Source organism: Mangifera indica, chromosome 13 (genome assembly GCF_011075055.1).
Source record: "Mangifera indica cultivar Alphonso chromosome 13, CATAS_Mindica_2.1, whole genome shotgun sequence".
Classification (NCBI taxonomy): domain Eukaryota; kingdom Viridiplantae; phylum Streptophyta; class Magnoliopsida; order Sapindales; family Anacardiaceae; genus Mangifera; species Mangifera indica.
Window position 1 is genome coordinate 33,032 of NC_058149.1, and position 11,862 is coordinate 44,893.

At 36.5% G+C, this 11,862-nt stretch overlaps 1 protein-coding gene across 1 annotated transcript; it reads right to left on the reverse strand.

Annotated features, from left to right (window-relative positions):
• Nucleotides 1-8,851: 8,851 nt before the first annotated feature.
• Nucleotides 8,852-11,161, reverse strand: LOC123194060 (heat shock 70 kDa protein). The gene has a single exon (XM_044607190.1). The coding sequence runs from the start codon at nt 11,055-11,057 to the stop codon at nt 9,090-9,092; it is 1,968 nt and encodes a 655-aa protein (XP_044463125.1). The 5' UTR covers nt 11,058-11,161; the 3' UTR covers nt 8,852-9,089.
• Between the last annotated feature and the right edge of the window lie 701 nt (nt 11,162-11,862).

The following is an 11,862-nucleotide window of genomic DNA, read 5'->3' on the forward strand; positions in this document are numbered from 1 at the left end:
GAATGGATCAAAGGAAAAGAATAGTGGAAAGAGCGAACTGCAACGGTTGCGTCAAATGTTGCAATATATGATTTAGAAACACTTCTTATGTTATTGAAAATCTAATAAACATGTCATGCAGGTGTTAAATTAGACTGATGCTATACACAAGTTTCAAGACACAACCCACTTGACTGTGCTCAGACACCAGCTGAGACTTCATTTGTGACTGGATTATCTTTTTTCTTAGGCGGTTCTTGTGTCTTCTGTAAAAGAGCCTTATTTGGAACCAATACAATGAATATGTTTCTGTCTCTGAAGTTTTTGCTCTCCTCAATTGCAAGCTGCAAACCAATGCACCAATGAAGATCAGCATAGAAAATTAAACAAGTTGAAAAGGAAAGGCTAAAAGTTTAAAAGGGAATCACAGTAATTGCTGAAGTTTCAATTATAACTAAATTCTCCATGATAAAAGAAAGCCAGAAAGAGGTAGAGATAGTTGCCTAGTTTAGCCCACTTAATGAAATTCCCAGACAAATAATTAGAAAACACTAGAACCAACATACAACAGTAAACAAACATAATGTTTAGTGTATTAATGAATTATAATAACACTGTCATTCATAGTAGGAAACATATGAAATACAATCTAATTTTCAAATTTCACATGGCGCATATTCAAACCTCTCCAACATCATTCTGGAAACATTTAATAAGCTCAATAGCAATATTTCTGAACTCATTTTCCCGGCCTTTGAGATTAACTATGACCTTAACCTGAAAGTACTTTCTGAACTTCTTGATATGGAAAAATTACAAACAAATATCATATGTTAATTTAATTAAGATACCCTCATAAGAATATCTAACATACCTTGTCACCAGCTTTCAAAAACCTTTGTGCAGCTTTCAAGCGAACAGTATAGTCATGCTGGTCAATGTTGTAACTATTAGAAGAATCAAACAAAACAATTTTAAATCAGTATTTAAAAAAATAACAGTACCTATCTAGTAAAGCTTCAAAACAATCAAGTTGATCAGTGCATCAAGGAACTACCCCATTTTTAACTCCTTCAAATCCATACGATTGGCTAACATTTAAAAGAATGCTTTTGTCAGTATCTTTCATCTCTTCTCACAAGTGAGAATCTATGCATCAATTAGAGACAAAAAAAAGCCAGACTCTAGAAAGTAGAAGACATTCACCAGCACTTCTTTTCTGCTGTCCTCTTTTCTTCTTTTGTTGTTCATATCTATACTTGCTGAGAAAGAAGAACAGACAGGCATTAATATCTATCATATGAAAGAAAAAGTTCATTAAGTCTAACAAATAACAAGCCCCAGTACCCAAAAGAAAAAAAAATCCATATGCAGATTATTTACATCAGCAATGAAATCAAAATTCATCATCTTGCAAAATTCACAAAAAGCTACATACAACAGCAATTTTTCACCTGCAGAAATCTTTATTCCAAACTAAAATCATTGAAATTCTAAATCAGTAAAAATACACATACAGACATGCACATTATTTAGTCATTCTTTGAAAGAAATCAAGAATTAAGCAAAATATATACCTGTAATCCATTATTCTGACAACTGGTGGATCAGCTTCCGGGGATACTATTAGCTGCAAAAATTGCCAATAGGGATTAGTTCCATAAAATTTTATAGCACTATTGTATTGTTAAAAGTAAACTTCAAATAATGTTTACTTTCTCATGGGAAAAAATACCAAATGTCTACAAAGCTAAGGAACTGAAGAGACTCAACATGCTGCTTAAGGAAATATAAATATACAACTAGTCAGCTGAACAGTAAACCAGAATTCTTACATTAATAACGTTATTCCTAGAATTTGTTCATTTTATCTAGAGAATTTATGCTAATAGCAATCTATTTTAGGTTGTTTGTTTTAGTGGCTAAATTCTTATTGTAAGATGTTATGTATAAATAGAAAAATGAATGTTTATTATTTCAACAGAGTACATACACTCCAAAACACTAATCAAGAGTACAACCTTTGAAAGCAAAATTCACCCGAAGACATAAAGCAAAACATTCTTAGCAGTGTTGTAGCCACAACACTAAAGTCTGCAGATTCTACAAAATGCAAATGAACCTAATATAAAGCATCTTCACTACTACACCCAAACAGAAAGTAAGTAGATGAAAACAATACCCCCTGTAACACAGTGAACTCTAATTATTAGAATGCAGTAGTTTGAAGCAAATGACTAAATTTCCAACATAAATCTCTTGTCACATATTATGCACCATAAAGATTTATCTTTCAAGAAAAACAAAAAAAATAGAAAGAAAAGGCAATACCAGGTCAAGCTCAGCATCTTCAGCCATTTGAATGGCTTCACTTTTAGAGACCACACCAACCTGCATCAAACAACAAAATCAATGTTGTCACAACAAAAACAAGAAATTTTCCTACATTCCAGCAACCACTACTGTGATTTTTACTTGGACAATTCAATTTTCTAGTTTTTAACTTGAAACATAACACTTGTTATATATTTAATAAAGTTGGCCAACTAGCCTACATCAAACAAAAAAAAAAAATTAGCAATATAATAATATAAAAATGGCATGCCAAATCAGAGAGAGCAGAGTTGGTTCAATCCAATGAACCAGAGAAGCTCGAGAAAGAGAGTGTAGAAAATACACTACTGTGATTTTTACTTTGACAATTCAATTTTCTAGTTTTTAACTTGAAATGTAACACTTGTTATATATTTAATAAAGTTGGCCTACTAGCCTACATCAAACAAAAAAAAAAATTAGCAATATAATAATATAAAAATGGCATGCCAAATCAGAGAGAGCAGAGTTGGTTCAATCTAATGAACCAGAGAATCTCGAGAAAGAGAGTGTAGAAAATACAATTATTTTCTATTTCTTGTATTTACAACTTTTACATACAATGAATATATACTGTAAATTCTAATCTAAGTTTGGTAACACAATAAGATTTGTACAAAAAAAGTTATGTTTTAAAGGGAAGGGAATAATTCGTTGGTCAATGTGGAATATGATTTACAGGGATATGATTTCTCATACTCCCCCTCAAGCTTGTGGTTTGTAGATGTCATAAACCCTAAGCTTGTGTAAAAGGTAAAAATGTTGTCTGGATCCCAAGGGTTTAGTGAAGATATCTGCTAGTTGCTCTGATGTTCGGATATGGTAAGGCTTTATTATTCCTTCCTGTATCTTGTCTCTCACAAAGTGACAGTAGATCTCTATATACTTAGTTCTTTCATGAAAGACTTGATTGGTAGAGATGTCTTTTGTTGCTTTATTGTCACAATAAAGGTCGACCGGTTCTGAGATTTTTACTCCTAGGTCCTCTAACAGACCACAAATCCATATTATTTCACATATAGTTTTTGTCATAGCCTTATATTCGGCTTTAGCTGAAGAGAGAGAAACAATGGATTGTTTCTTTGTTTTCCATGAGATAAATTTTACATAGAAGCCCGTCAATGATTTCCTTGTCATGGGACATGTACCCTAGTCTGAGTCACAGTAAACTGTCACTCTTAGGTTCTTATCCCGAGAAAATAATAACCTTAGACCCAGACATCCTTTTAGGTATTTAATTACCTTTAAGGCTACATCCATGTGGGATTGCTTCGGTGCATGCATGAATTGACTAAGAATCTGAACAGCATAATTAATGTCTGCTCTAGTCATTGTGAGATATATTAGTCGTTCTACTAGTCGTTGATACTTAAGATGATTTTGCAGTAGTGGGTCTTCTGCTGACTTGCTGTTGTGATCATACTTTTAACTAGTGAGTTTGATATTTTGATATACCAAGATTATGCTTGGTTTGCAAGCAGATAATCCAGTATCTGCTATTAGTTCCAAGGCATACTTCCTTTGACTGAGGACGATTCCATTTGCAGATTGGGCAATTTCAATTTCCAGAAAATATTTTGGAGGTCCCAAATCTTTTATCCTAAATGATTTGTGAAGATGATTCTTCAGCTTCTCTATGGTTATTGTATCATTCCCACTTATAAGGATATCATCCACATAAACCACAAGGCATATGAACGAATTTTCTTGTCTTCTTATGAACAAGGCATAATCGTGTCTTAACTGTTTGAAACCCAAATTGATCAATGCCTCTGTAATTTTTGTGTTTTATTGTTGGGATGTCTGTTTCAAACCATATAAAGACTTTCGCAGTCAACATACAAGATTTTCCCCCTGTCTATGAATTCTCGGTGGCACCTCCATGTATATTTCTTCGTTTAAGTCCCCATAAAGGAAAGCATTGTGAACATCTATCTGATGAAGAGACCAGTCATGGGAAGCTGCAATAGCAAGAAGTGTGCAAACAGTAACATGTTTAGTGATAGGTGAAAAGGTCTTTTGGTAATCAAGTCCTTCTTGCTGAGTGAACCCTTTTGCAACCAATCCAGTTTTATAAAGCTCAGTGGAACCATCAACCCGATGTTTTATCTTGAAGACCCATTTGCAACCTATGGGTTTCCTATGAGATGGTTGTGGCACTAAATCTTAGGTCTTGTTAAGGTACAAAGTTTCTAACTCATCTACCATCGTCTGATACCAATGAGGTGATTGGACTGCTTCTGAATATGAGTTAGGTTCATGATGTTCAGAAATGTGACTGATACAGGCTCTATGCTCTAAAGATAATCTGTCATAATTACTATATTGAGAAATAGCATATGGTTCAAATGAAACAACACAAACATAGTCAGTGCTCCAAATAGAAGGTTTTATGGTTCATGATGAATGTTTCAAAAGGACTTGTGTAGGAATATCAGAAGTAATGGGAACATCCATGGATAATGATGAAGTTGGATCCAGGATAGGTGAGGATGAATCAGCTCCTTGTGTAGAGTCAGAACCTGTTGATACGTCACCAATGTTACGAAGAGATAGAACTACATCATACTTTTGGTCAAAGAATTTAATGTGAGTTATTGGTGGTGAGCCAGTGGATGTTGTGTCTATAATCTCATCAGCAAAAGGAAAAACATCTTTATGAAATGTGACATCTTTATTGATGAAGAATTTGTCTATAACCACATCATATAGGTTATATCCCTTTTGTAGTGAAGGATGTCCCATGAATACACAGCGAATTGCTCGGATGTCAAGTTTGTCAGCATGTTGAAGCTTGGTGGAATAACAGAGACACCCAAATACTCTTAAGTTTCTGATGTCTAATTTCTTGCCAAAGAGAAATTCATAAGGTGATTTGCCGCCCAAAACCCTGGTTGGCATTCCGTTGATTAGATAAGTTGTCGTGACCCCACAATCTCCCTAGAACTTAGGTGAAATTTTGGATTGGTGTTTGAGGGCACGAGCTACTTCTAATAGATGTTTGTGTTTCCATTCTATAGTACCATTCTGTTGTGGTGTGTAAGGGCATGAACTTTCATGTAAAATTCCTTGAGAATTAAAGTAGGTAGTGGTGGTATAGTTAAAAAAATCTTTTGCATTATCTGTTTGAATTTACTAGATTTTTGTATGGAATTGAGTTTGGACCATGGACACAAATTTCAGGAAACAAGAATGTGTTGGGGCCTTTGAGTTCATGAGGTACAACCACGTAGCACATGAAAAGTCATATACTATGGTAAGGAAATATTTGGATCTATCATAATTAGGTATACTATAGGGTCCCCAGATGTCCAAATGTATCAATTGAAATAGTTTTGTGGTTGTAGAAGTGCTTGTAGGAAAGATAGTGCGAGTTTGCTTAGCTAGAGGACAAATGGGACACTTTAGATACAAGGATAGTACTCGAATGCCCCAATCTGTGGTGGAAAATAAATGACATTTTATTTATCTGATTTGTATTACAATAGGAAGAAGAAGAAGTAATACAATTTTTATTTAACAAAGGAAATGTTGTAGTTTACCTAAGCCCATCAGATTGTCAGTCGAATGGTCTTGAAATGTGCATACAGTAGGCAAAAAAGTTACTACACATTTGTTGTCTACACATATCTTGAATATTGAGATGAGGTTAAAGCAAAATATTGGTATACATAGGACATTTTTAGTATGAGTTTATCTAATTGGAGATATCCTATTTGTGTAGCTTGAGTTATGGTCGCATTAGGTAATTTAACAGGTGTTGGGGGAGACAGATATTTTATGGTGGTGCAGAGTTCTAAGGAACATATTATATGATCATTAGCCCCTGAATTTATTATCCATACATCTGAAGAAATAAAAGTATTTAAACAAGATATCGTACCTGCATAAGAGGTGAAAACGTTTCTACCCCTTGGTGTCTGATTTAGAAGTTGAATCAGTTAATCATATTGTTCAAATGACAGTTCTGTTGTTGATCCTAGACTTGTTAAAGCAGCTTGATTTGGTGTGGGCCTTTCTATCTTTGTTTTGCTAGATCCGAGACGACCATGCAGCTTCTAAAAGGGATCATTGGTATGATTACGTCATTTGCAATAGTCACAATATATATTTTCCTTTCTGTTTAGGAGGGTGACTGTGATTATTGAAACTATTTAGTGCTGAACGAAAGTTATTGAAAGACTGGGTTCCAATCTGATTTTGTGTTGTGGGTGCATATGGGCCAGTGGATCGTTTGGCTTCATCTTGTCCGTTCATTCTCCCATATAAATTAAATGTTTTAGATGGCCCTAATTCATTCTTTTCTTCTCTAGTCGCCTGCATCTTCTGATACATGTTAAGGGCAGTAGCTCCTTTTTCTTCATCATGCCCAATGTTAACTTTCGTCTTGAACGGCAAGGTGATATGCTCGTCATAGCAATGACGCCTCTGCAAAGGTGAGTATGTGGGTTCTAAAGGCGATGAAGCCCACGTTCATCCCCATTAAAAAGTGAGTCAACCTTTCCCGTTCCTTTGCACATTGGATTTGTCTGAGAATTTCTATTGGTGTGATAATCGACTTTTCGATGACATCCAATTCGTTCCACACAACTGAGAGTCTATTGAAATAGTTAGTAACGCTCTGATTTTCTTGCTAGATTTTGACAAGAGTTTGTCAAACACTATAGATCTTCACAAGGTCTAAGGCCCCATACATATCTTTGATAAATCCCCATAACTCGCAGGCATCTTCAGTAAGGGGTAAATCAGCTGCGATTTTCTCAGTCAACCAGTTGCTAATCCAAGCTCTGACAAAGGTATTGTATCGTACCTAAAAACGGGTAAGCTCAGGTTCAGACGTCATGGGTACAATGTCGTCAATGAATGCAATTTTGTCTTTTGCAATGAGTGCCCTTCTGAAATCCCTAGCCCATTGTGCATAGTTCTCGGCTCCAGTTAAGGTTTGTTTGATTAAAACGAGTTCTAGCCTATTTGATGGTGGAGCATAAAGGAGATCTCCAAGCTTTGGTTTATTTTTGTTTGTAAGAATTAGGCGAAAGGTTGGCATCTGTTGTGAACTAGCATTTGGTTCAGAACCTTGGTTCATCATAGATGTTTCGACAGTTGATTCTAGTGACATGGGATCGACAAACGTTGGTTTGATCGGTTCCATCTAATTCAGATATCGAATCGTAAAAAAACTAACAGTGAAATTACTTTCCTTTGTGCAGGTTAATAAAACACAAGTGAGACTATCTCAGATTAGAGTTGGAACAAAAGATTAAAATGAGGGCAATTCAGAACCTTGCTCTAATACCATGCCAAATCAGAGAAAGTAGAGTTGGTTCAATCCAATGAACCAGAGAAGCTTGAGAAAGAAAGTGTAGAAAATACAATTATTTTCTATTTGGCCAAAGGACTTATTCCCACCTAAAGTATGCTATTATCTCAAAGTTCTCCCCGTTAACTTTGAAAATCTCATTTATTTGTCCATGAACGGTTAAAATTAACATAACCCTAACCCCTTAAAATTTTATCTCGTTCTCCCTCTAACCCCTAAAAACTAAACATTTCTCTCTTAGGTCAAATTTTAAAAAATAGCATTCCCCCCCCCCAAGGTTTAGTTTTCAATCCGAATGTCATCGCCAACAACGAAGTTTTTTCGATGCATCACCATGCTTCGACGATCTTTCTTCCCTACTCTGGAAGTCTAGTAGGCTCAGATATGGCCTGAAAAGTTGAAAAGCAACTCTCTTCAACTTTTCAGGCCAAATCTAAGCCGACCGAACTTCTAGAGCAGGGAAGAGAGACCGTTGGAGCATAGTGATGTGTCGGGAAAGCTTCGTTGCTAGCGATGGGGTCAGGGATTGAAAACTAAACTCTAAAAGGGAGAATACTATCTTTTAAAACTTGGTATGGGGGGAAATGGTTAGTTTTTGGGGGGTTAGGGGGAAAATTAGATTAAATTTTAATTTATTTTCAATATTATAGATAATATAACGATTTTGCTCTTTAAATCGTTAATTTTAATTGTCTACGAGTGGGTAAATAAGATTTTCAAAATTAATGGGTGAAAACTTGAGATAACAGTATACTTTGAGTAAGAAATAGTCTTTTGGCCTTTCTATTTCTTGTTTTAACTTTTACATACAATGAATATATACTATAAATTCTAATCTAAGTTTGGTAACACAATAAGATTTGTACAAAAAAGGTTATGTTTTGAATGGAATAGAATAATTCATGTGATCAATGTGAAATATGATTTTCAGGGATATGATTTTCGATAATGTGGGATATGGTTTCCATGGATATGATTTCCAATATGGCACATTATAAATATCAAATTTTCACTTTAATTAAAAGAAAAATCTATTATCTTTCTTAAAGTCAAGCAGAGATTCATATTTTACAAAAAGATTTTCCAAAAATCTATCTACAAAGCTTCTAATGTGCTCTATAGTTAAATATTAGCACTAAAAACTAATGGGTATCTTAATCCTGCATCCTCGCTAGCTCATTTAATAGAAAAAACACCGAAAAACCTTTATTTTAAAAAGAGCAAATTTGCTCTTACCATATCTTACATTATATTGCTCTTTATATAAAAATGAAAAAGGAAAGAAAAACCTCCAAAACTTCTCTATTTTACAGATAAAACCTTAACACAACCCATATACGAAGCCCCACGGATCAACCCATGAGCCGCCAAAACAGAGGAAACCAGCTCTGCTCTTCAAGCCCCTCGCACATAAACTTTAATCAACCTCTTCAATCTTTGGCCCCGCACCAGCTCCGGACCCAGTAGACCCGCCACCGTAGCTGCCGCCACCGCCAGGCATATCATAGTCCATTGGCACGTCACCACTGGCGCCGCCCTGATACATCTTAGCAATTATGGGATTACAAAGCCCCTCCAGCTCCTTCAACTTGTCCTCAAGCTCATCAACTTCAGCCAACTGGTTCCTATCCACCCACTCTATGGTCTCATCCACTGCCTTCTCGATCTTCTGCTTCTCCTCTGGATCCAATTTCCCGGCAAACTTCTCATCCTTAATGGTGTTCCTCATGTTATAAGCATAGTTCTCCAACGCATTCTTCGCCTCCACCTTCTTCTTCACCTCTTCGTCCTCCTCCTTGTACCTTTCCGCCTCCTTCACCATCTTCTCAATCTCCTCCTTGCTCAACCTCCCTTTATCATTCGTAATGGTGATCTTGTTCTTCACACCAGCCGTTTTATCTTCCGCGCTGACATTGAGAATGCCATTTGCATCAATGTCAAAACACACATTGATTTGTGGAACTCCTCTCGGCGCAGGAGGGATCCCTGTGAGCTCAAACTTGCCCAGAAGATTATTATCCTTCGTCCGTGCCCGCTCGCCTTCATAAACTTGGATCAAAACCCCGGGTTGATTATCCGAATAGGTCGAAAAAATCTGCTCTTTCTTGGTGGGAATCGTTGTATTCCTCGGAATCAAAGTAGTCATCACTCCGCCGGCAGTTTCAAGGCCAAGACTCAGAGGCGTAACATCAAGAAGCAATAAATCTTGAACTTTCTCATTTCCTTCTCCGCTCAGGATCGCCGCCTGAACGGCCGCCCCATACGCCACTGCTTCATCGGGGTTAATACTCTTACAGAGCTCCTTCCCATTGAAGAAATCCTGCAAAAGTGATTGAACTTTCGGGATTCTGGTGGATCCACCGACGAGAACCACTTCATGAACCTGACTTTTATCGATCTTGGCGTCTCTCAAACACTTCTCCACGGGCTCCATACACTTCCTGAACAAATCCATGTTCAGCTCCTCGAACCTGGCTCTGGTAATCGTCGCATAAAAATCAATCCCTTCATATAAAGAATCAATCTCGATCGTCGTTTGAGTAGACGAAGATAAAGTTCTCTTGGCTCTTTCGCACGCAGTTCTCAATCTCCTCAAAGCGCGAGCGTCGCCGCTGATATCTTTCTTATGCTTTCTTCTAAACTCCGCCACAAAATGATTCACCATCCGGTTATCAAAATCTTCACCGCCCAAATGGGTATCCCCTGCCGTGGCTTTAACTTCAAAGATCCCTTCTTCGATCGTCAACAAGGAGACGTCGAATGTTCCACCGCCAAGGTCAAAAATCAACACGTTTTGTTCGCCTTTTCTCGAAGCTTTTTTGTCCAAACCATAAGCAATGGCAGCAGCAGTAGGTTCATTAATAATTCTCATCACGTTGAGCCCTGCAATTACTCCGGCGTCCTTCGTAGCCTGCCGCTGAGAGTCGTTAAAGTACGCCGGAACTGTGACCACAGCGTTCTTTATACTCTGACCCAAATAAGCTTCAGCTGTTTCTCTCATTTTCGTCAGCACCATGGACGATATTTCTTCAGGAGAGAATTGTTTTTCTTCTCCTTTGTACTGAACGACGATAATCGGCTTATCTGCCGGCCCAGGAATGACCTTAAAAGGCCAGAGCTTCATGTCACTTTGCACCGACGGGTCAGAGAAACGACGACCAATGAGTCGTTTAGCGTCGAACACTGTGTTTTGCGGGTTCATGGCCACTTGGTTCTTTGCAGCATCGCCGATTAAGCGCTCGGTGTCTGTGAAAGCGACGTAGGACGGCGTGGTGCGGTTGCCTTGGTCGTTCGCTATGATCTCTACGCGGTCGTTTTGCCACACGCCCACGCAGCTGTAAGTCGTGCCGAGGTCTATGCCAATGGCTTTCCCTTCGCTTGCCATTTTCTAATCACAAAAAAACTGATAAAATCGATCGGAGAGAGAGAGGAAGAAGATATTTTATGAGTGTTTGAAGGAAAATGTGAGGTGGGTTTGGAACAGGAACTTAGATTTTATACAGATACCTTAAGATGTTCCGAGAAAGCTCGAGACAAATTGAGTGAAAAGTGGAAAAGGTTAAAAAGAGGAGGGTTATACAGGAATGGAGATTAAAGCGAGTTTATTACAGGTCTTTTGACCGTTTTGGGGCTGAGGTTTTGGAGTGGATTTTTTTTTATAAGTAAATTTAATTTTAATTTTAAAAATATTTTTTCAGTTAATTTTGTTATTTTTGATTATTTATATCATTTTCAGTTAATTATATTAAATTTGATCTAATTTTTTTGAAAATTTAATAAGTTTTGATTCGAAGATTCAATAAGTCATATTTTAAGGATTCAAAATATATTTAAAAATTGATAAATTTTTATTTAAATACAGATAGAAACAGAGAGATGAACATAAACGAAGAGAATGGTGAGTGCAAATGGGTGGTGCGTAAGATGTGTAAAGGATACGTAGAATACGTAAATATTGCGTAAGGTAAGTAAAAGGTGCGTAGAGTGCATAAATGGTGCATAGGATGCGTAAATGGTACATAAGATGCATAGAGTGAAGAAAAGATGAGTAAAATATACGTAGAGAGTGTGAGTTATATAATATAATATTTAATATAATACTATATTATATAATATTACAATATTATATCATAATATTATAATATTTAATATAATATATATAAATAATAATAATAATTTTTAAATATATA